Here is a 25,095-nt window from a genome sequence, read left to right on the forward strand (position 1 = left end):
TGTGGCACTTAAAAGGGGTTTGGATGATTTCCTAGAGGAAACTCCAGGTGGTTTGTCATAGACCAACTTCTACAGTCCTGGCATGATGGTTGTATTTTGTGATCTGTTTCGGAGAGAGAACAGCAATGGATCCATAGATTGAAAACTTTACATCCAGATGACCTTAATATGGAGATGGAATGAGATTAAATTATCTGATTATATATTTATACTTTCTCTTTAAATATCCTTTGATAACAAGATAGTGATGTGCAATCTGAATGTGAATACTTCAACATGCAGATAAAATGGGACTCAATTATTCAAAATGCATGCATACTTTCTCCTTTTGAGGCTGGAAAATTGGGCATCAAAATGGCAGATGAAATTTAATGTGGAGAAGGGCAAGGTGATACATATAGGGGTGATGCATATAGGGAAAAATAACCCATGCTATAGTTACACAATGTTAGGTTCCATATTAGGTGCTACTACCCAAGAAAGAGATCTAGGAGTCATAGTGGATAACACATTCAAATCGTCGGTTCAGTGTGCTGCGGCAGTCAAAAAAGCAAACAGAATGTTGGGAATTATTAGAAAGGGAATGGCGAATAAAACGGAAAATGTCATAATGCCTCTGTATCGCTCCATGGTGAGACCGCACCTTGAATACTGTGTACAATTCTGGTCGCCGCATCTCAAAAAAGATATAATTGTGATGGAGAAGGTGCAGAGAAGGGCGACCAAAATGATAAAGGGAATGGAACAGCTCCCCTATGAGGAAAGACTAAAGAGGTTAGGACTTTTCAGCTTGGAGAAGAGACGGTTGAGGGGGGATATGATAGAGGTGTTTAAAATCATGAGAGGTCTAGAACGGGTAGATGTGAATCGGTTTTTTACTCTTTCGGATAACAGAAAGACTAGGGGGCACTCCATGAAGTTAGCATGTGGCACATTTAAAACTAATCGGAGAAAGTTCTTTTTCACTCAACGCACAATTAAACTCTGGAATTTGTTGCCAGAAGATGTGGTTAGTGCAGTTAGTATAGCTGTGTTTAAAAAAGGATTGCATAAGTTCTTGGAGAAGTCCATTACCTGCTATTAATTAAGTTGACTTAGAAATTAGCCACTGCTATTACTAGCAACGGTAACATGGAATAGACCTAGTTTTTGGGAACTAGCCAGGTTCTTATGGCCTGGATTGGCCACTGTTGGAAACAGGATGCTGGGCTTGATAGACCCTTGGTCTGACCCAGTAAGGCATGTTCTTATGTTCTTAAATTATCCCTGACTATAAGATAGTGATGTGCAATCTGAATGTATTTCGACTGATTAATGTGATCCTATTGACAGTAGCTGAACTTTATTTAAGCCAGGTTTTTTGTGTGGTATCAGATACAGCAGTGAAACCTCTGCATTTGGTGTCTGAATCTGAGGCTATATGTTTGTTTTGGAGTTCCTGAAGCAGCATCAGGACAACAGCAAAACACAGCTGTGTCAGGCAAGGAAGTTGGTTGCTGCAAAGTTCTTGGATTATTATAAGATGTTGTTAGACACATGAGCTAAGTGGATTGTTTTGATTTTTGTGCAGACAATTTTCGCTTGGATATTAGGAATCTTCAGTACTGTTTGAATTTCATTCATACTTCTTACTTTATATGTACAATGACTATAACTAGCACAAGGTTTTCAAAGGGTGAACTAAGTAACCCATGATTTCATTACCGCCTTATACGACTGTCCATATATAACATATAGTGGTAGATTTTAAAAGGTTGTGCGAGGGCGTACATGTGTGCGCGCTACCCGGCGCGTGCACATGTACACCCGATTTTATAACTTGCGAGTGCAAGTTATAAAATCCGGGGTTGGCATGCACAAGAGGGTGCACAATTGTGCACCTTGTGTGCGCCGAGCCGCACAGCCTTTCCCAGTTCCATTCCCCCTAACCTTTCTCCCCCCAGCCCTACTCTAACCCCCCTAAAATTTTTGTTGTACCGTTTGTGCCTGCCTTTGGGCAGGCGCAGGTTGTGCGCGTTGGCCGATTGCCGGCAAATGGCTGCTGTGCCAGGAGCTGCTGACCCCGCCCCGGACTTCCCCCTCCCCCAGACCGCCCCCTTCCCGCAAGCCCCGGGACTTACGTGCGCCGCCGGGCCTTTTGAAAATAGGCCCAGTGCACGTAACCTTTTGAAAATCCGGCCCATAATTGTTTGTGATATTCAAGGTGTTTTTTTTTATTATACTATTATATTAGGTGAAAGTTTCATGCTTTAGTTTATTTAATGGAAAAGTCCATAATCCATTATTAGCCAGGAAGACTTGAGAGAGCCACCACTTATCTCTGGGAATGAGCAGCAGAGGCTGAATCTACTATTTGGGATCCTGCTGGCTACTAGTGACCCCTATTAGCCACTGTCAGATACAGGATACTGGTCAGGGATCTTTACTCTGACCCAGTATGGCACATCTTATGTTCTTGTTCTTATAAACATGGCTGATGATAATCATTTTTTGTGATAAACAGAAGCCTTGAGTTGCCTTTCCTCATGTTTGGCAAACTTTATAAAATAGCTACATTGACCTGGGAACACTCTTACAGTTATCATATAAATTGTTACTACTGTATATTATACAATGGCTTCACACAGCTCCTGCACTGCCTTCTGACCCACATTAAGATTGGATAACAGAGCCTGCTGTCTTAAGAAGGTGCTTTTCTGGTAGGATTTACTGCACATCAATATTTGGAAAGAACTGAATGAGAGGGGAGGAATTTTCTTTACTTTTTAATTTATGTAAATATATACACTTTTTTCATTTAAGACACATATAGCACTTTAGTAATATATCACAATTATCTCTAGGGATGGTCAAAATTATTGCTTGGATGTGGGAGACTGTCACTTTTATCAAGTTTATTGAGTTTTCATTATCGTGATAGGTCACTGTGACAGACGGAATCTTGTACATAGGAGAATGCATAGAATGGAAACCAGCTACTGTTATATATGCCTGCAATCACTGCTTAACTTTATTCTGCCCAACCTTCCAGGCAAAATGAACTTATCCGATACATTTTTTTACATCTAAAACTGTAATCCAAGTTTAATGTCATTCATGTTAACCATATTAATAATGCAAAGATAATCTTACTTTTGTTGTGAAGGAGCCAGTTCTTCCAAAATGATTCAGCATCTGATCTTTCATTAAGGTATGATAATCAATTACATCCCTTCTCACGGTCCAGATTAAAGAAGGAATTTCATTTCTTATATATGCAGACTGACAAGAGAGAAAAAAGATATTGTGGCATTAAAACCAAATGTAACGACCTTACCCAGTTTTAGGAGAGTGTAATCTGTGTGGTCACATGGGATGCCACTGCACAGGGCCTCTACAGCAGCCTGGAAGGGATTCTGCCAGCGCTAAAGTCAGTACAGAGATATCCATCTTCCCGTGCTCTCTGATCAACCCAACAGCATCTCTCTGTGGCCCCATTCATCTAAGACGAGAGCATGATTGTTTCAAATTGCAGGTCCTGAACTTACCTCTTTCAGCACGCCTTTGCTGATTGAATTTCACTACTGATGTTACGCTATTATTGAATTGTTTTGTGTTGTTTGTATTGTCATGCTTTTATCAGTATTTCACTATGTAAAGCAGTTTTGTTGTTGTATAATTCTGAAAGTGAAGCTGTAATCTGCCAAGATTTCCAGATCGGCAGAATAGAAATTGTTTAAATAAATAGATAAAGCTGGCCCTGCTAATGATATCTCAAACTCTAAAAGTAGCATATTGCACACAGCAAATGCAAGATGTCATGTGACTGAGTCAGGAGTGTGGCTTGAGAAGGAAGAGAGCAGATCTAGCCTGAAGGAATACGAGATATTGGCTGCAGTTTCCCAGGTTGCCACAGATGATATTTTTTAATAGAACACAAGCTCTGGCACTTTTCAACTTTGACCCTATTGAAAATGATTTCACTCTTACTGAAGGAAGACCATTTTCAATAGTTATCCTATTGAAAATGGTCTCCCTTCAGGTCTCCCTCCAGGCCCATGCTCCAGCTTCTCCTTCCACCCAACTTTGAACACAATCAGCAAAGTTTCATGGAAATTATGTCTCCAGACATATTGAACTAATCCCAAAGCATTTTTTTTTCAAATAAGTTGAAAAGCACTAATACTATAAATTTACTTTTGAAAAATGAAGGCAAGAATTAGAAGAAAATAAATCTACTGTACCTGAAATTTGGAAGTCATTTCTAATTGGAGGAAGGGATAGATGGCTCAGGAATCAATGTCTCCTGCAAATATGAGGTTTCAGACTACATGAGTACAAATAGCGGTTTTGTTTTATATGGGATGTTTTTTATGTTTTCTCCAGAGGATGTGGTTAGTGCAATTAGTGTAGCTGGCTTCAAAAAAGGTTTGGATAAGTTCTTAGAGGAGAAGTCTATTAATGGCTATTAATCACGTTTACTTAGGAAATAGCCACTGCTATTAATTGCATCAGTAGCATGGGATCTTCTTAGTGTTTGGGTAATTGCCAGGTTCTTGTGGCCTGGTTTGGCCTTTGTTGGAAACAAGATGCTGGGCTTGATGGACCCTTGGTCTGACCCAGCATGGAAATGTCTTATGTTCTTATTTATGTGTGTGTGCAGGGGTGTCAGGGAATGACTGTATCGAGCAATGTTATTTTTTAAGACATTTATTTTATGTTATATTTGAAATTCTGTAAAGAATTAAAAGAAAAAAGAGCCACAAAATCAAAACAGGAAGTGAGTGAAAACAATGGCTTATGGTTGAAGGCACTGTTGAACTGAGTCTGACAGAGGATGCATTTACTCTGTGTTCTCATCTGTGATGATCTATAGTTGTTTAATTGAAAATACCACACAAATGACAATTTAAGGCTGAGGCTTTTGGCTTCCCAGGAAATACTGTGTACTAAAATGCTAAAGATTCTAGTCTGTTTTCTGCCAGGGCTGGAGGGTTTCAACCATGTTTCAAAGTTGATGATCTCAGCCCTGGAAAAAAGAGAGCATGGCTAGAAGAGGGCAGGTAGTTGAAGACACCACTAGCACACTAGCAGATTTAACTCTCTCTGTTTCAAACTATTGCTTTGCATGATCAGAGGACATGGTCTTAACATTTTGTCTTCTCAGATCAGCCAAACAATGGGATAGCTCTAGATATAATCACTCTTCCTTTTCTTGTTGCTCACATATGACAAAATATGCCCCCGATAGAACTGCCTTTGCAGCATTCCAATAAATCCTTGGGCTAAGATCTGGAGAGTCATTAAATTGTTTATATTCCTCCCATTTAACTCTAAGAAACTATCTTCTATTAATTCAGGCAACATTCTCCAAAGCGAATGCACCTCCCCCCCCAATGGGCAACTGCACTCTTATCAATGAATAGTCCGAGAAAGCCACCTCATGTATCTCTGCTCCCCGTAGAATGTGAAAAAAAAACAAAACATTTCTGGCAACAAAATGAAATTAATACGGGAGTGTTCTTGATGTATTGGTGAAAAAAATAAAATATTCCATATCATTCAAATGCAACAATCTCTAAGAGTATACAAGACATAGTTCCCTGGATAAAACCCTCATGACTTGCTCAGATTGTAAACCTTCAAAAACGCCCAAGAAAGACCAATCTACCAATGGATTATCACTGATATTAAAATCACTACCAAGAATAACAGAATAGCCTTCCCATCTACTTGTTAAAGTCAATAACTCTGTGAAAAATGTGAGAGAATAGCGATTGGGGGTGTATAGGTTTAGCAACAACAATTTATGTTTGTATATAAAGCCAAGTATTAAAATATACCTACCACTTGGGTCTGTTATTTGTTGTTTCACTACCAGTGGTGCAGTCTTACTAACCAAAATGGCTACCCCACATTGCCTAGTATTTCATGATGCATAACAACAATGACCTACCCATTCATGACAATTGCTTATGCTCTGCAGCATTTAGGTGCGTTTCTTGTAGAAATGCAATGTCAGTGTTTTTCCTCCTGAGCTCCCCCAAGAGCTTTATCCTCTTGACTGATGAGTGTAAGCCATCAACGTTGAGTCAGCAGATACCCAAATTAGCATTATCCCTCTATTTATTATTTATTTAAAGTCTCTTCTATACCGATAGCCGTTCGCACATCGTATCGGTTTATAAAACACTAAAACAGTATATAATACAAGTTGCTCTTTCCTTGTTTCAGAGGATACTTCCCAGCCTTAATCTCTCCCTCTCCTCAGGCAGGACTCATAATCAAAGTACGATTTCTCATATCCAACAACGGCATTCATTCCATTCACACTCCTCCCCACCCATTTCCCCTTCCCCTCTGCTTCTATCCATGATCCCCAAAAATTCCCTCCACAGTTTCCCCATTCTCTGTTGTTCTTGCTACTGATCTTGGACAACTTCCAAGGAGTGGTGACTGGCAATTTCTTCTATTTTACAGCACTAGTACCCAATCTGCTTCCTCCACTGTCCAATGTTTCAAAAAGAGACAAGCAAGAAATTGGTGAGAAAGCACCCCAAGAATTGCTCATAGTATAGACATGATAGATGGCACTCCGTTGCTAATGATCCAAATTCAGATCCACAAACCATGTTAAGTGTGGAAAGAACTCAGCTCAGATCAATTCAGTCTACTGAAGCCATGAAAGCCTGCATGTCAATTTTGGAATCGAAAGACCTCAAACTCTCCTTTGTAGAAAATTCTCAGACATGCTGGTAACTGAAAAGAAAATGTAATGCCTTTCCTGTGCAATTGAGAACAGAACAATGTATGCTCCCCACTGCAGCACTGCCACATTGGCTGAATAGTCTGGGAATATGAGTAGTTTCGAATTTTCAAACATCACTTCCTCCTTCTTGCGAAATGATTTTAATATGCGCATTTTATCAAGAAAATGGAGGAATTTTATAATGACTCGTTGGGGTCGTTGCGCAGCCTGCGAATAAGACCCAATTCTATGTGCTCTCTCTATGATCATTTATCAGACCTGAGTTTCCATGCCCAACAGTTCTGGCAAGCACAAGCTACACCACTGCTTCTCCCTGAATCGATTCCAGTAAGCCTACTATGCACATATTTCGCCGACTGTGGTTTTCCAAATCATCTAATTTTTCTTCTATCTGTTTGTTTTTCCACCACAATTGTTGCACCTCCGTGTCCAGCCCAGTTAAGCACTCCTCACGGAGGCCTAACTTCTGGTCAATAGCCAATAGCATCGTGTTTTGATTTGAAAACATGTCACACAGCTCATTCATAGATGTGTCAATTTTTTTTAGCTGAATTCTCACTGATGCCAATACCGCCTTGGTAATATCATTCAGCAGTGGCTCTGAGATGGACTACGGAGATGTCCCCACCAGTGGCTCCAAGATGGACTCCGGAGATGTCCCAGCCTTGGCCGGCATCTTGTCTTCTGGCGTGATCTGTTTTTCTACATCAACTTTTTTTTGTTCTTGAGGCCAAAATATCTGTGTCGCTCGCCACCAAAGACAATATTTTCAATCAGGAGAGTATGCTTTTACACCTTTAGTGCTCAGAATCACTCTTTTGGCTGATTGTGTCAGCAGATTGACTGCAATCTCCTAGGAGCTCGGGCTTGTGACCTTCGCCTAGGCTTGCATTATCTCCGGAAGTCATGGATCATTCTATACTTCTGTATTGATTGCAAAAATGTGGTATAACTGGAACCGTCCTGTTATAGTTTGTATCTTTCACAATGTAAACAGCACGTAACAATTGCTAACAAATACTCAAAATAGTATGATATCAGTACAGGTGCTACGCAAGGTTCAGCTCAGTCATCTATGCTTTTTAATATTTATTTAGCACCATTGTGTAAATCCTTGCCAACGGTGATGACTATAAACTATACACAGACAACATACAGTTTCTGTACATATCTCACTATCCTGGACAATTACAGGTGCATCAGAAAATGTCTGTTTTTCAACAAACTAGCCCTGAATTTTGCAAAGACACAATTCGTGTTAATTCAGAGACCACACACTAAAATCCATCATACATCTATTATTATCAATGACACCACTTTCTCTCTATGCTCTAATATAAAGCTCTAATATAAAAAAAACCTTGGTGCTTGATAGATCTGTGTCTCCCCTTTCAGCCTCATATCAAAGCTGTCCTCAAATCTGGTTTCTACAATCTGCAAATTTTGTGAGATTTAATACATCTTCTGGGCAAATCCGACTTTCGTACTGTAGAACAAGCTTCTAAGAACATAAGAATTTACCATACTGGGTCAGACCAAGATTCCATCAAGCCCAGCATCCGGGTTTCCAACAGTGGCCAATCCAAGCTACAAGAACCTGGCAAGTACCAAAACACTAAGTAGATCCCATGCTACGGATGCCAGTAATGGCAGTGGCTATTCTCTAAGACAACTTGACTAATAGCAGTTAATGGACTTCTCCTTCAAGAACTTATCCAACCACAATAACTGCACTAACCACATCCTCTGGCAACAAATTCCAGAGCTTAATTGTGCGTTGAGTGAAAAATAATTTTCTCAGATTAGTTTTAAATGTGCTACCTGCTAACTTCATGGAGTGCCCCCTAGTCCTTCTATTATCCGAAAGACTAAATAACCGAGTCACATTATCTGTTCTAGACCCCTCTTTATTTTAAAGACCTCTATCATATCCCCCCTCAGCCATCTCTTCTCTAAGCTGAACAGCTTGGCTTCTCCAAGCCTTTCCTCATAGGGGAGCTGTTCCATCCCCTTTATCATTTTGGTTGCCTTTCTTTGTACCTTCTCCATCGCATCTATATCTTTTTTGAGACGCAGCGACCAGAATTGTACACAATATTCAAGGTGTGGTCTCACTATGAAGTGATACAGAGGCATTATGACATTTTCCATTTTGTTAATAATTCACTTGTTAATAATTCCTAACATTGTTTGCTTTTTTTGACTGCTGCAGCACACTGAGCTAATGATTTCAATGTATTATCTACTATGACACCTAGAGCTTTTTCCTGGGTGGTAGCTCCTAATATAGAACCTAACACTGTGTAACTTCAACATGGATTATTTTTCCCTATATGTATCACCTTGCATTGTCCACATTAAATTTCAACTGCCATTTGAATGCCTAATCTTCCAGTCTTGCAAGGTCCTTCTGCAATTTATCACAATTTGGTTGTGAATTAACTATTCTGAATAATTTTGTATCTGCAAATTTGATTATCTCACTTGTCGCATTCCTTTCCAGATCATTTATAAATATATTGAAAAGCACCAGTCCAAATACAGATCCCTGAGGCACTCCACTGTTTACCCTTTTCCACTGAGAAAATTGACCATTTAATCTTACTCTGTTTCCTGTCTTTTAACCAGTTTGAAATCCAGGAAAGGACATCGCCTCCTATCCCATGACTTTTTAGTTTTCTTAGAATTGTCAAATTGCTTCTGAAAATCCACTACATCTACTGTCTCACCTTTATCCACATGATTATTAACCCCTTCAAACAAATGAAGCAGATTTGTGAGGCAAGGTTTGCCTTGGGTAAATCCATGCTGACTGTGTTCCATTAAACCATGTCTTTCTATATGCTCTGTGATTTTGATCTTAAGAATAGTTTCCAATGATTTTCCTGGCACTGAAGTCAGGCTCACTGGACTATAGTTTCCTGGATTGTCCCTGGAACCCTTTTTAAATATTGGGGGTACATTGGCCATCCTACAGTCTTCAGGTACAATGGATGATTTTAATGATAAATTCCACATTTTAACTAAAAGATCTGAAATTTCATTTTTTAGTTCCTTCAGAACCCTAGGGTGCAATACTATCTGGTCCAGGTGATTACCTTGTCAATCTGGCCTACTACATCTTCCAGGTTCACAGTGATTTGGTTCAGTTCATCTGAATCATCACCTTGAAAACCATCTCCGGAACCAGAATCTCTCCAACATCCTCATTAGTAAACACAGAAGCAAAGAATTAATTTAGTCTTTCTGCAATTGTCTTAGCTTCCCTAAGAGCCCCTTTAACCTCTCAGACATCTAATGGTCCAACTGACTACCTCACAGGTTTCTTGCTTCGGATATATTTTTTAAAGTTTTTATTTTGAGTTTTTGCCTCTATGGCCAAATTCATTTCAAATTCTGTCTTAGCCTACCTTATCAGTGTTTTACACTTAACTTGATAATGCTTATGCTTTTTTCCTGTTTTCTTCAGATGGATCCTTTTTCCAATTTTTGAAGGATGATTTTTGGTTAAAATAGCCTTTCACCTGGCCGCTTGCTTTTCCTTTCCGGGTTCCAAGCAGCGAGGGCCCTTTTTGAATTTCCCGCGATATCAGCCCAGGTCCGAGGACTCCAATGAGAGGAGGAGGGGCCGGAGGAGCGATTAAAAATCTGCCTCCGCCGGCGTATGATTGCCGCTTGCTTTTCCTTTCCGGGTTCCAAGCAGCGAGGGCCCTTTTTGAATTTCCCGCGATATCAGCCCAGGTCCGAGGACTCCAATGAGAGGAGGAGGGGCCGGAGGAGCGAATAAAAATCTGCCTCTGCCGGCGTATGATTGCCGCTTGCTTTTCCTTTCCGGGTTCCAAGCAGCGAGGGCCCTTTTTGAATTTCCCGCGATATCAGCCCAGGTCCGAGGACTCCAATGAGAGGAGGAGGGGCCGGAGGAGCGATTAAAAATCTGCCTACGCCGGCGCGACGCCGCCGGCGCGACGGTTAAGCCGCGCGTGGTAAAGGGGCGTGCGACTTTGCCCGACTTAGCCCGGACTGGAGCCCGGCCTGGAGCAGATTGAGTAAAAACCTACTTGTAAGCGGTCAGATCGGGATCTGGGACAACAATTTGTGAGTAAACTTGCGGCTTAATTCTGAAAACATTCATAGTTATTGCTTTATCTTTCATCACATTGCTATGCCTCATACGAAGAGGAAAGCAAAGTTGAGAGAGATGTCGTCAACTAATTTGTTACAGCCTGCTATTACAGACTGTTTTCAGATAAATCCCATGCAAACACCCGGAAGAGCCGCTAGTAGTCCAACCCAGGAGCAGGAGTTGGCTACTTTGGCATCAGAAATATCATTATCCCCGGGTGCCCCAGATACACCTACTCCTCCGTCTGCTAAGATTGATGTGGACTTAAATGTATTGCAAAGTCTGTTGGTTTCCCAGAGAGAAGTTGCGAAGGCGACAAAATTCTCGGAGGACTTAAAAGACTCTGGTCCCAGGGAAACTAAAGATATCATGAAGAATGCAGACCAAAATGATGAGGAACTGCAACAGCTAGGAGGAAATGATGTACAAATCTGTTTAGATGGTGGTGAAAATGTTTCTGTTATCCCAAAAAAGTTTTCAATTGAAGAATTGGGTTATATGATGATTACTATGCAAAAATCTATAAATAATCTAGTTAGTAACGTACAGGAGGCTTTAAAAAAGAATACCCAAATGCAGGAGAAAGTAGACTCTTTAGAAAAGAATTTAAATAATATGGAGGTAAACTTGGGGGAAGTTCAATTAATTCAGTCTAATTTAATTAAAACAGAAGCTGAATATAAGATTAAGATTGAAATGATAGAAAATCAGATGAGGAAATTAAACCTCAGATTACTAAATTTCCCAAAGACCCATCTTGTAACACCTTTAGATCTTTTCAATAGTTATCTTAGGAATATCTTGAAATATACAGAGTCTAATTTACCCAAGTTGAATAGAATTTATTATTTACAACAAACAGCAGAGGAGGGAAAAAGTGATAAGGATGGAGAAATGTTACAAGATCTGAATTTGACGGATTTTTTAGAAAAATCCTTTGAATCTAAAATCAGTACTACAGCAACGTTAATTGTACAATTTATAATTCAATCAGATAGAGATACAGTACTGAAGTTGCATTTCAAACATCAGAAGAGTAATTTTTATGGTCAATCCATAAGAATTTTCCCGGATATAGTTTATCCTACTCAATTAAGACGTAAGAACTTTATAACTATGCGATCTGAAGTGTTATCTCTAGTAGCACAATTCTATTTGAGATACCCCTGTAAATGTTTAATAAGACATGGTGATAATAGATATATTTTCACCCAGCCGGAACAACTAAGAACATATTTAGATACACATTCTTAATATGCTGTGCAATGTGGGAAAAGTTAGTTTTTGGTATGGGATAGATTAAGCAACAAGTTTATGTAAATTGGTAATTTTCTATGTTGTGATGCTCCAATTCTGTTGAAACCCAGTTTCCCAAACTTTTCTTGATTCAATTTCCTAAGTATAGGATAATAAGTAAGTGGGTAATTGTTTCTATGATATATATCTGTGAACCAGGATTGATGCACTTATGTATCGATTTTATGTATAACTTTGAATAATGCAATAAACATAAAATTATTAAAAAAAAAAAAAAAAAATAGCCTTTCACCTCACCTTTTAACCATGCTGGTAATCATTTTGCCTTCATCCCATCTTTCTTAATACATGGAATACATCTGGACTGCGCTTCTAAGATTGTATTTTTAAACAATGTCCATGCCTGTTGTATGCTTTTAACCTTTGCAGCTGCACCTTTCAGTTTTTTTCTATTTTCCTCATTTTATCAAAGTTTCCCTTTTGAAAATTTAGTGTTAGAGCTGTAGATGTACATATTGTGCTCCTTCCAGTCATTAGTTCAAACATGATCATGTTATGATCACTATTGCCAAGTGGCTCCACCACCATTACCTCTCTCACTAAATCCTGCATTCCACTAAGAATTAAATCTAAAATAGCTCCCTCTCTTATTGGTTCCTGAACCAATTGCTCTATGAAGTAGTCATTTATTCCATCCAGGAATCTCTTACATAGAAACATAGAAATGACGGCAGAAGAAGACCAAACGGCCCATCCAGTCTGCCCAGCAAGCCACGCAGTTCATCCATTTATTTATTTATTTATTTTTCCCACCCTTTTTCTCCCTCCACCCTTTTTTTTCCCTACCCTTTTTCTCCCTCCACCCTTTTTCTCCCTCCCACCCATCACTATTGGCTTCCAGCACCCTCCGGCCCAAACTCCCTTCCACCCCTCCACCATGCGGAGAGCTTCCAGCACCCTCTGGCCCCAACTCCCTTCCACCCCTCCACCATGCAGAGAGCAGCGCTGTATCCGCATCCCAGTGAACATCCAGCTCAAACAGGGGTAGCAACCGCCGCAACAAGCAGGCCACACCCCTGCCCCATACTCCTACCCACCCCTGCTTTGTTTGTTTGTTTCTTGTTTTAGTTTTATTTGGATATGGCAGCCCTCCATGAAGGCGGAACACCAACCACTGGCCACTGGCATCCCGCTCCGTGAATGCCTCTGTGGCTACTGCCGCTCCGTGCAGTGTTTTGCTGCCTGAAGGTGGAGCATCTACTGGCTACTGACAACCCGCTCCGTGAACGCCTCTGTGCCTACTGCCGCTCCGTGCAGTGTTTTGCTGCCTCCTCTTTATTTATGCCCATTACCCTTGATGGATCCACAGTGTTTATCCCACGCCCCTTTGAAGTCCTTCACAGTTTTAGACTTCACCACTTCCTCCGGAAGGGCATTCCAGGCATCCACCACCCTTTCCGTGAAGAAATACTTCCTGACATTGGTTCTTAGTCTTCCTCCCCGGAGCCTCAGCTCGTGACCTCTGGTTCTGCTGATTTTTTCCCTACGGAAAAGGTTTGTCGTTGTCTTTGGATCATTAAAGTTTTTTAAGTATCTGAAAGTCTGAATCATATCACCCCTGCTCCTCCTTTCCTCCAGGGTGTACATATTCAGATTCTTCAATCTCTCCTCGTACGTCATCCGATGAAGGTCCTCCACCTTCCTGGTCGCCCTTCTCTGTACCGCTTCCATCTTGTCTTTGTCTCTTTGTAGATACGGTCTCCAGAACTGAACACAGTACTCCAGGTGAGGCCTCACCAAGGACCTGTACAAGGGAATAATCACTTCCCTTTTCTTACTTGATATTCCTCTCTCTATGCAGCCCAGCATTCTTCTGGCTTTTGCTATCGCCTTGTCGCATTGTTTCGCAGACTTCATATCATTAGACACTATCACCCCAAGGTCCCTCTCCTGCTCCGTGCACATCAGCCTTCCCCCCCCCCCCCCCCCCCCATCGAATACAGTTCATTCGGATTTCCACTCCCCATATGCATGACTTTACACTTCTTGGCATTGAATCTCAGCTGCCATATCTTCGACCACTCTTCCAGTTTCCTTAGATCCCGTCTCATTCTCTCCACTCCTTCCGGCGTGTCCACTCTGTTGCAGATCTTAGTGTCATCCGCAAAAAGACAAACCTTACCTTCTACCTCGTCCGCAATGTCGCTCACAAAAATATTGAACAGGACCGGTCCCAACACCGATCCTTGTGGTACGCCACTTAAAACCGCTCTCTCTTCAGAGAAGGTTCCATTTACCATCACACATTGTCTTCTGTCCGTCAACCAATTTGCAATCCAGGTCACCACCTCGGCACTCACTCCTAAGCTTCTCGTTTTATTCACCAGTCTCCTGTGCGGAACCGTATCAAAAGCTTTGCTGAAATCCAAGTATATGACATCGAGTGCTCTTCCTTGATCCAATTCCTTGGTTACCCAGTCAAAAAAGTCAATCAGATTTGTCTGACAGGATCTTCCCCTGGTGAATCCATGTTGCCTCTGGTCCATCAATTCTCCGGACTGTAGATAGTTCACTATTCTCTCTTTCAGCAGTGACTCCATTACTTTTCCCACCACCGAAGTGAGGCTAACCGGTCTGTAGTTGCCAGCCTCCTCCCTGTTCCCACTCTTGTGAAGCGGGACCACCACCGCTCTTCTCCAATCACTCGGCACCTCTCCTGTTTCTAGGGATCTATTGAACAGGTCACACAGCGGACCCGCCAGAACATCTCTGAGCTCCCTCAATATCCTTGGATGAATCCCATCAGGCCCCATGGCTTTGTCCACTTTCAGGTTCTTTAGCTCTTCCCACACATTTTCTACTGTAAAAGGATTTTCATCTATTCCACTTCCCTCTAGTTTCTTGTTGTGTAGAGATGGTCCTTCTCCAGGGTCTTCATTAGTGAACACAGAGGTGAAGTATTCGTTTAATATTTCTGCCATTTCTTTGTCTCTTTCCACACATTGATCATTACCACCTTTCAATTTCACTATACCACTTTGGACCTTTCTCTTTTCGCTGATGTATCTGAAAAATGTTTTGTCACCATTTATCTCCCTGGCAAGCCTCTCTTCCGCTTGACTTTTTGCCAACTTGATTAATTTCTTCGTCTCCCTCACTTGATACAAATATTCTTCTTTGTGCTCCTCCCTTTGGGATCTTTTATATTTCTTGAATGCTGTTCTTTTAGCTTTAATTTTGTCAGCCACCTCCTTTGAGAACCAGATAGGTTTCAATTTTCTTTTGCTTTTCTTTACATTTCTAACATATAGAGCAGTTGCCTTGGTGATTGCTCCTTTTAGATTGGTCCACTGCTGATCCACATCTCTCTCGTTCTCCCATCCTTTAAGTTCTTCCTCCAGGTACTTCCCCATTTCCTCAAAGTCCGTGTTTTTGAACTGTAAAACTTGGGTCTTTGTGGTTCTTTTCCCTATTCTTTTAGTGATATTAAACCATACCGTTTGATGATCACTGGTGCTGAGGTGGGCACCCACCTGGACATCAGAGACCTTATCTGCATTAGTGAGCACTAAGTCGAGTATTGCTCCTTCTCTCGTGGGTTCCAACACCATTTGTTTGAACAAAGATACTTGTATGGCATCCACTATCGCTCTACTATTTTTAGTTTCTGCAGATGGGATTTTCCAGTCTATATCTGGCATATTAAAGTCACCCACGATCACCACTTCTCCCTTCTTACCTATCTTATGGATGTCTTCAACCAGATCTCTGTCCAGCTCTTCCTTTTGGTTTGGAGGCCTGTAAACCACTCCAATATAAATGGACCCTCCGTCATCTTTTTTTAGGTCGACCCATAGAGCTCCTTCCTTACCCCAACTTCCTTGCAGCTCAGATGCTTGGATGTTGTTTCTGACATAAAGAGCCACACCTCCCCCTTTTCTATCCTCTCTGTCCTTCCTTAACAAGTTGTAGCCTGGTATTGTTGTATCCCATTCATGAGATTCTGTGAACCATGTTTCTGTGATAGCAACAATGTCCAATTCTGCCTCAGTCATTAGGGCCTGCAAATCTGGGATTTTATTTCCCAAACTATGAGCATTTGTGGTAATAGCCTTCCAGGTACTCTCTTTAAGGTTATTGCTTTCATTGGACTCCTTATGAGACTTTAGTTGAGATTTGTTATTCACTTCACTCTTTCTTTTTGCAGTTGTGCCACTATTGACAGAGTTATCCATCTCAATTAGATTTTTCTTTTGGTTATGAATCTTGAAATTCTGCATGCATTGTGTTTTTCCTCTCTTTTCTGGTAACACTTCAATGTTTTTCTCAAGAACTTCTTCAGTTTTTAATATAGAGAAGGCTTTTTGTTCTTTTTGCATTTGGTACATTGTATGTCTCCTCATCACAGGTCTAATTCTACCAGAGCCCACTGTATTCCTGGATTTTAAAGAATTTCTTAATGACCTGTTTGAGTGGGGGGGTATACCTGTTGGCTGCCCATCTGTCAAGAATGGGTGACTGTGGGTCCTACCTGAGCCTAATGAATCTCCTTTTCTTGACTCCTGGTTTTTCTGTGATATTGGGGAATTATTTTCTGAGTAATGCAATGTGGGTGTAATACTTTTAATTGAAGCTAATTGATCTTTAATCTCAGTCAGCTCCTTTTTCAAGGAAGAGAGTTGTGCACAAATTGGGCAAGCTCTAAGTTTCCAGATGCTTTCCCTCAGAATAAAGGCTCCACAGCAGTTACATTGGATAGTCCTCATCTTGGTAATTTGTGATTTGTATTTCCTTGACTGTTACCAATGTACTAATTTATCTTGCTGCCAATGGTAAGTTAGGCAGTCTTGCTCTAGCATGTCCTGTTATATTTACCCAGTCAATACTGGGGTAATTGAAATTTCTCATTATTACTGCACTGCCAAATTGGTTATGTTCCCTGATCTCTCTTACCATTTCATCATCTGTCTGATCAATTTGGCCTTCCTCCCACCTTTAATATATGAAATACATTCTGCTTTTAGTGGACTATTGCAACTCTATTTACATTGGCCTCCCGGCAGTGACACTGAAAACATTGCAGTTGTCACTTAATTCAGCTGCACAACTAATATCAGGAAGTAAGTGCAAAAACCATATTTCATTGGTTCTCATTGACCTTCACTGGCTTCCTATTAGCCAACGTGTCTTGTACAAGATTGGTATTACAGCCTTCAAGCTAATTTCTTCTTCAGACTCTCCATGGAGCAATGCTCTTTTATGTGTTTATTGCCCTTCAAGTCAACTGAGATAATCACAGAGGGACTCTTAGACATACCATCTATTCAACATGCCTGTCTGACCATCACAAAAGACTGTGCCTTCACTATTGCAATGCCTACATTTTGGAACTCTCCACCAGAAGCTTTGCTACTGGCAGACTGTATAAAAACTTTTAAGATCTGCTGAAAACATTTTTTTTCAGAATGGTCTACTACTGATGCTGCTGAATAGTTTTATTTTTTGGATCCTACATAGCAATATTTGTAAAAATGTCATGTTTTGATATGTACTTGTGAGAAGTCTTGTTGTAGTATCTATATAGAAAAAAACTTAGAAACATAGAAAATGACGGCAGAAAAAGAGCAATCGGCCCATCTAGTCTGCCCAGCAAGCTTCCACACTTATTTTCCCATACTTATCTGTTTCATCAACCTTGTTGGTAACTGTTTGATTCAAATTTCCTGACATCCCCTTTCGTTGATGCAGAGAGCAATGTTGGAGTTGCATCAAAGGTGAGCATAAGGCTTATGGTTAAGGGTATCACAACCAAACCACTAAAAATGTTGCAGAACTCGGCTGCCAGGATTCTAACTAACTCTAGGAGAGGGGAACACATCACACCTATTCTAAAAAAACCTTCACTGGCTCCCTATTAAACAGAGAATCATTTTCAAAGTTCTAACCATAACCCACAAGACCATTCACTCCCAAACTTCGCTAGATCTAAGCGACCCTCTTCGTCCCCACGCATCACTAAGACCCATCAGAACCTGCTTATTAGGCACTCTGTACGCACCTCCTGCCAAGTCACTACTTAAGAAACGAGCCTTCTCGACTGCTAGTCCTACCCACGGAACTTCGTCTCGAAACCTGTAATCGAACGTTCAGAAAAAAGCTAAAAACTTGGCTTTTTACAAAAGCCTTCACTTAAAGGTCTCTCCCCAGGTTTTGACTCACCCATGTCCTACCCCCCATCACGTTAGAACCCTGACGCCGTAGCCCTTAATTCCCCTGTTTAGCTCTACTTTACATCTATCTACACCCATGTTTAATAAGTCGGTTGTAATTTCCGACTGTTTATTGTTAATTTTATTTATTTGATATTGGACTCTGTTTATTGACTGTATTTTGTTAATTTTATTTGATATTGTAATAACAATTTTAATTTTTAACCCTAAGTTGTCCCCTGCTCCAACCATAAGTTCCCAGCATAATCTATAAGTTCTCATGATATTTGACCTGTTACTTGTTACCTCTTGTCTGACATAATGTTCGATGTAATTTCCTACTTTGGTTTTATGTAAACCGACGTGATATGTACCAGTACATGAACATCGGTATATAAAAGCTCTTAAATAAATAAATAAAGGGTAGTAATCGCCGCATCCAGAAAGCTACCCCGATGCTTGTTTGCCGGGACTGCACAGATCGATGCCTTGTTGGATGTTGTCTGAATGTAAATCCTTTTTTCCTCATTTCCCCCTACCGTTGAAGCAGAGACCAACACTGTATATGCTTTCAAAGTGATGTATTAGGCTTAATTGGGTTAGGATAGTAACCGCCGTAATAAGCAAGCTACCCCCCACGCTTATTTGTTTACCCAGATTGTGAAGTTCAGTCCTTTATGAATGTGCTCACACTCTCTAACCTATACAGCTTCCTCTCTTCACCTAAGTTGTCACACAGCTGCCGACACAGTGTTAGAGCAGCCAGCAAGTAGACAGAGGTAAATAGGTTGTGTAGCTTGGAATGGCCTGTGAGCATTTTGGAAATGCCACAATGTTGCACAGGCACTTTACTAAAGGCTGTAACTGAAGGCCTGCTAGGTCAGCACTCTGATGTCAACACTGGCTCTGAAACAGTTGAGGCAGTGCTGTCAGCAGTATCTTTGCAGGCACATGTGATGAGGGGAAAATTGGCTGCTAAACCTGTCCCCTAAAATCAACTGCAGAAATGTGCCACCACTTCTATGTATGCACACAAAACATATCAAGCTACATATGGCAGCATCTTTGTAGGCATAAGCTGTCAGCATATACATCTGGTAGAGTAAGGTGCAAAAAATAAGGCAGTCTCTATGTGGAGTAACCAGGATCTGTTCTATAGAGAGAAGAGTAAAGTAGGACATGGTCTCAAAAAAGGGAACCTCTAATAGGAGTGCTAGCAAGCCTTAAGCAACCTCTCTCCTCACCCCCCCCCCCCCCCCCCCCCCCCACCAAAAAAAAATAACCCCCAGCAAACCCTCTCTGGTAGCTGAAGCTCTTAGAACCATGCATAACCCCATATAACAGACAGTTAGGCCTACTCCAAGTACTACGGTAGGTGAAAGAGCATCAGGGTCCAGAGGGTGGAAGGTGTACACTATAGGCCGATATCTACTCATTCAGAAATGTAACACACCATATCTGAGGTCTGAGATTGTCAAGTTTCACATCTCCCCCTCTCAACACAAGGAATAAACAAGCGGAATGTTTTTTTGAGTATGTGTGAGGCCATTTTCTCCCCATATGATACAATCATATCTCTGAGGCACCCGTTGGAAACAATGGAAGCCCAGAATCATTTGTATTAAAAGACAGTCTGTGAAAAATGGATGCACAAACACTGCCTGTTCTGGGGTATGCTTAGGTGTGGTAATTGAGGGAACAACAAGGCCATCACCCCCAGAACAGATGAAGACCAAGGCTAACACAACACCTCACTAATCCAGATGTACACAGTCACACATATGTGTTGGGCCTTTCTTGGGGACAGACTACCTCCAGCAGTTTGTGTACCTACACATGGCAAATGAGTATGTTCCTGGCATGTCCGTAAATCTCCATCATTGATGTCTATGGCTGCCTGGTCTCTAACTGATAATGAAGGAGTCAGAGTCCGAACTATGCACAGAAGATTAGGTACACCTGCCAGCATGACAGACATCTGTGAGAAGCATATAATATAAGCACTTTGTCAGAAGTACTGACATGGGCCCCTCAAGCTCTCAGATGGAGGGAAATGCTTATCTTGCAAGAGGCCTACACAAAGTGTATAAGTCATCTTGCCAACCACATGACCCGTCTGGGAGTAGTTGCCCTATACATTCAGCACAGTGACAGGTTTCTGAATGAGGCAGGATGTAGGCTCCTGAGGTCATCAGCTGACAATAGCTTTGCTAGCCTTTATGCTATACATAGAGCTGCTGATTGAGAGCCCTACTTACCACTATCTATGAAAGTGACAAACACCACATGAAACACAGCCTATAGGACAGCAACTCTTCCGGCTTGGTCACAAGTTCTGCCAGCCATGTGAATCAGCAAGGGCCTCCAATCATAAAATCCCTGAAAGGTCGTGACAGACCTTGGAACAGACCATTCTGCAAGCTGTTCGCCCCAGGAGTCCTCAGCCTATGTGTTTTAAGAGTGGCCACAGATAGCATAAGAACTGTAACTGATACTAGCTATTACAACAAGCAAACTACTTTGAATATTTTCTAGGTACATACATACACCATCACCACATGACTAGCCCTAAACTAGACCAGCAAAGGGCCTTGTAGCCCTGTGACATCTCCATATTTGACAAAGGCTACCTGTGACGGGTCAGGAAAGACAAATAGCTCCTAACACACCTTTGCTTTAAGTTCAATGACATGAATCTTTTCTTAGGAGATGTGCAGGTGCTCTTAAGAGTCATTATAAATTATACTGTGACGTTGAAATTTTTTAGGTGACTTGCAAATATAAGTGAAGGCATGACATCATCTGATTCCCACCCCTGACTTCACACAGTCTAACCAGCATCCTTGTGTAGACTCCCCAAGAAGCTAACCTAACCAACATGATATCCCAATGGCCAAGGCCTTCACATGTACATGATAGTTGACATTTTGTCTAGGTAGATGTCGCAGGGTACATCTGTGTATGGGTACATGCAACCACAAAGAGGTATTCTAGCTTGGAATGACCAGTGAGCATTTTGGAAATGCCACAATGTTGCACAGGCACTTTACTAAAGGCTGTAATTGAAGGCTTGCTAGGTGAGCACTCTGATGTCAACACTGGCTCTGAAACAGTTGAGGCAGTGCTGTAGCAGTGTCTTTGCAGGCCCATGTGACACAAAGCATCCCAAGTACAGGTGCATAACTTTACATGCACATGGTTGTCAGCTATAGGATGAGGTTGTAAAATGACAACTCTGATTGATACCTGTAGCTTTAGGCTCTGCTTTTAAGCTTCAGAGCTACTTGTGATTTATAGGATTTCTAGAGCTGTTGCTCCCCATGTTCAAAGCCCAGCTGGAGTTCCATCACACCTATGGCACTATCTAACCCACATGTGAGGGCTAGGACAGGGCCCTAGGGGTAGGCCCTCCAAGCAAAACAGCACAAGCTAGGCCAAGCTATGTACACTGTGTTGGCAGTTCAACATGAACTCTCTTCCTATACATGCCTCTTTTAGACTCACTATCAGTCAGAAAACATTAGGCTAGCCATATGTATTTGGTGTTATCTTTACTTTGACTATAGTTTTTTAAAGTACGGTCTACTGCTCCACTGTCAAAATGAAGCCTAAGTAGGCATACGTGGTTTCTGCTAAACACTAATCCAGACAGAGGAGCAGTGATGATAGAGATGATAGAGAGGAGAGCAGCCTCAAACACTCTACTGGCCTCCCTTACATGGAAGGGGAAGAGGTAGTTGAGGCCTAACAAGCAAAGTAGTGTTCTATGAGGCTTTGCTGAAGCTGGCTGCCATTCAGTGTGTTTCCTCAGCTTGTGTGGTGAACATGGGGATAGATCTGGAAGTATCTCCATTGGTATCCCATGGCGTAGAGCGAGAATATGGAATACACAGCAGAGCAGCACTATATCTCCTACTTTGGGTGGGGCATACAATAAAGCTCCACCCGTTTTGTCCAAAAGCAAAATCTACTTTTGAGAACTCCAAAGGTGCATTCTATGACACAGCAGATAGAACATAAGACCCCTCGTTGAACCTTATCTCCGCCGGCATGTTGGGGAACAGCAACTGGGGTGAGAAGCCAGGTCCTGCAACCATATCCCGAATCTCCTGCGGCAAAGACAGAATGAAGGCATCATTCACACCACAGTCACTTTGAGATCTGGCTGCCAAACCACAGCATGCTATAAGACAGTAGAAGCTAACCTCTAGCTTAGCATAAGTCTTAAAAGCCGGTTTTCCTATCCTTAGTGCATGCCACCTTTTTCTGGGACACTATATGACCAGTATAGCAGTAGATGAATCTAGGACAGATCTTCCTGACTAGTAAACTGCATCTGGGGATTCAACCAAATGTGTGGCAGCCCCTCACAGCCAAGCTAAGGCTACTCGTTCATAGCAGTCATCAAATCCTGAAGCAGTACATCAGAGCTGCCACACCTGTCCTAGCAAAAAAACCTCTACCCCGTGTTCTGAATGTGCAAGTTCTTGACTGCTCTGCAGTATGTCCTCCAGAGATACAAATTTGTCAGCCCTGATACAGGGAGTATGCACAAGCCGCTGCTTCCGGTTTACTTGTGTGATGAGCAAGGCAAACTATGCTTGACATCCTGGATGACCCATCACTAATAGGATACACCTGATCTGCAAGTACCAGCAGTGTGGACACTTAAAGATGGTGATTAACCAGTGAGATTTTGATTGCTCCAAATGGGAGGATTAGAAAAGGCCACTGTTTAAAGTGAACCCATAGAAAGTATGTAGTGCCTGCTCATACGGCAAGCTTTATGGCAAGTGTATTGTTTGGCCTCACAAGATTAGCAGGTCTCTGGAACATGGGGAGAGAAAGCCAGGCCCTGGCACAATGGCGTGCAGACTTAACTGTACAAGCCACTTGTCATGTCAGCAATGCCATTACATCCACCACAACCCCCCCCATGTCTGTGCCATTTGCTGCAAACACATAGCCAGAGATGGAACAGAGAAAGAAGCATCTCTTTTACTTATGAGCCAACTGTCACCATAGAGGCTGTCCTCAAAATGTTCATATAGGCCCAATTGCCTAAGTATAAAGGAATTGTACGCGGCTCCTGGGTACCTGGCCACCTTGTCAAGGATGCACAATTGAGCGTTGCAGACCACTTGCATGTTGAGGGAGTGGAAGATCTCCTCCCATGTGTTGGAATGATGGCTACATGAGTGCAGTCATAGCTCCCAGAAATTGGAAAAGTTAGTGATGGCATAAAAGCTTCTCTTCAATTCCATCAAGTCCTGCCTGTCTCAAGGAAATGCTATGTAGTGATTCATGCGGTCCGATACAGCTGTTATGACCTGGTCCAGACAGCAGGAAAAAGTGGTTTAGAGCATTCCCCCCATGATCCCTACAGTTGTTTGGAAGGAGCCGGTTCCCATGAAATGCAAGGTGGCCAAAAGTTGGTGAGGCCCAGCAGAGCGTGGAACCTTTCTGTGACCAGATCCAGATGATCTCAGATTTCTTCATATAATTCCAGGATATCCTGAGCGCTGAGGTGATACCTGCTAACCACATAATCCTCTGGGCATGCCCAGCAATGAGTCTGATGGAGGAAAGATGCGCTCTCTGTATGTCCTCCGCTGTGTCCGCCTGCATGCCAAGCACTGCTGTGGGCCCAAACCCTCTCCCCTGCGGGGCCAGTGGCTCAGGCACCAGTGCAGGGATTTCCCTAGGAGAGGTTGAAACTTCCCTTGCCTGTTCTTGTGGTTGCTCTTGTTATTGTCTGCAGCGAGCCTCCAGTATAATCCCACAAGTAAACCTACCAAAGACATTATGGCTTTAGGAAAACACGCCAGATAGCAGGTGTTTTATTGGCCCAGGAAGGAGTAGAAGGTGTGTCTGAGAGAAGGTCTCATTTTATCGCGTGCAACAATAGCCACAATCCACAATAATGGTCATGGGCGCACGATAAAAAAAAAGGAACAGTTATTTCTGACGTTAAATTCCGCGTTACTGCAAGTTAAGCTATTGCGGAATGCGGTAGACCAACTTAATTTGCATTCATTCCTCCCATATGCATACTAAATTTAAAATTTGCATGCTAGCTTGTGTTGCACTATTTATCATGCGCACAATGTACATTAGACCCCATTTATTGCATGTTCGGGCCTTAATGCACTTTGATGAATGAACCTATAAAATTGTAAAAAAAAAATATATATATATATATATACACACACACACATGCTCCTACTTGATCGTTATGATCATCAACACAAAATTAAGAAGCTATTCCAAATAACAAAGAGGCCTGGTTTCAAGAGACTTGTAATAAAGCTTTCTCATGTATTGGCTCTATATAGCAGAACTCATTACTGGAGGATTTAAAATTAATAACAGATGTACATTTTTAGAAAATTCTGAAAGCATGGTTTGTAGAAGCTTTTGGCAGTCATGGGGCTTCATTTTATTATGTTTTCCGTTTTTTAGTTATATGATTTTATTGTGATATAATAGAATTATTTTATTGTACACCTTCTTATTTACTAATCTGTAATGCACTTAGCATGAACTTCTTATAAGTGGACTATAAATGCTTTAAATGAATAAATAAATAAATAAAAAGCAAAACTATTTGCAGCCCCACATTTCAAGCACACATCCAGATTTCAATATCCCAAACCATGAAGAAGAAAGGAAGAACAAAATTGAAACATTAAATGCCTATAGCAGTCTGAAAATCTTGAATACACAGAACAGATGAGATCAAGGTCCTGGCAATAGAA

The 25,095-nt window shown here is 41.6% G+C and overlaps 1 protein-coding gene across 6 annotated transcripts in view; it reads right to left on the minus strand.

The window, feature by feature from the left end:
- The window catches only part of TTLL8 (tubulin tyrosine ligase like 8), a 545,909-nt gene that overhangs the window by 414,897 nt on the left and 105,917 nt on the right, over nt 1-25,095 (minus strand). For 5 of the 6 annotated variants that reach the window (XM_029615311.1, XM_029615309.1, XM_029615308.1 and 2 more), the window contains exon 7: nt 3,133-3,261. The exons of the other annotated variant lie outside the window; for it this stretch is intronic. In XM_029615311.1, coding sequence (XP_029471171.1) covers nt 3,133-3,261 — 129 coding nt within the window. The remainder of the gene's footprint in view (nt 1-3,132; nt 3,262-25,095) is intronic. 6 annotated transcript variants of the gene reach the window in all.

Source organism: Rhinatrema bivittatum, chromosome 9 (genome assembly GCF_901001135.1).
Source record: "Rhinatrema bivittatum chromosome 9, aRhiBiv1.1, whole genome shotgun sequence".
NCBI lineage: Eukaryota > Metazoa > Chordata > Amphibia > Gymnophiona > Rhinatrematidae > Rhinatrema > Rhinatrema bivittatum.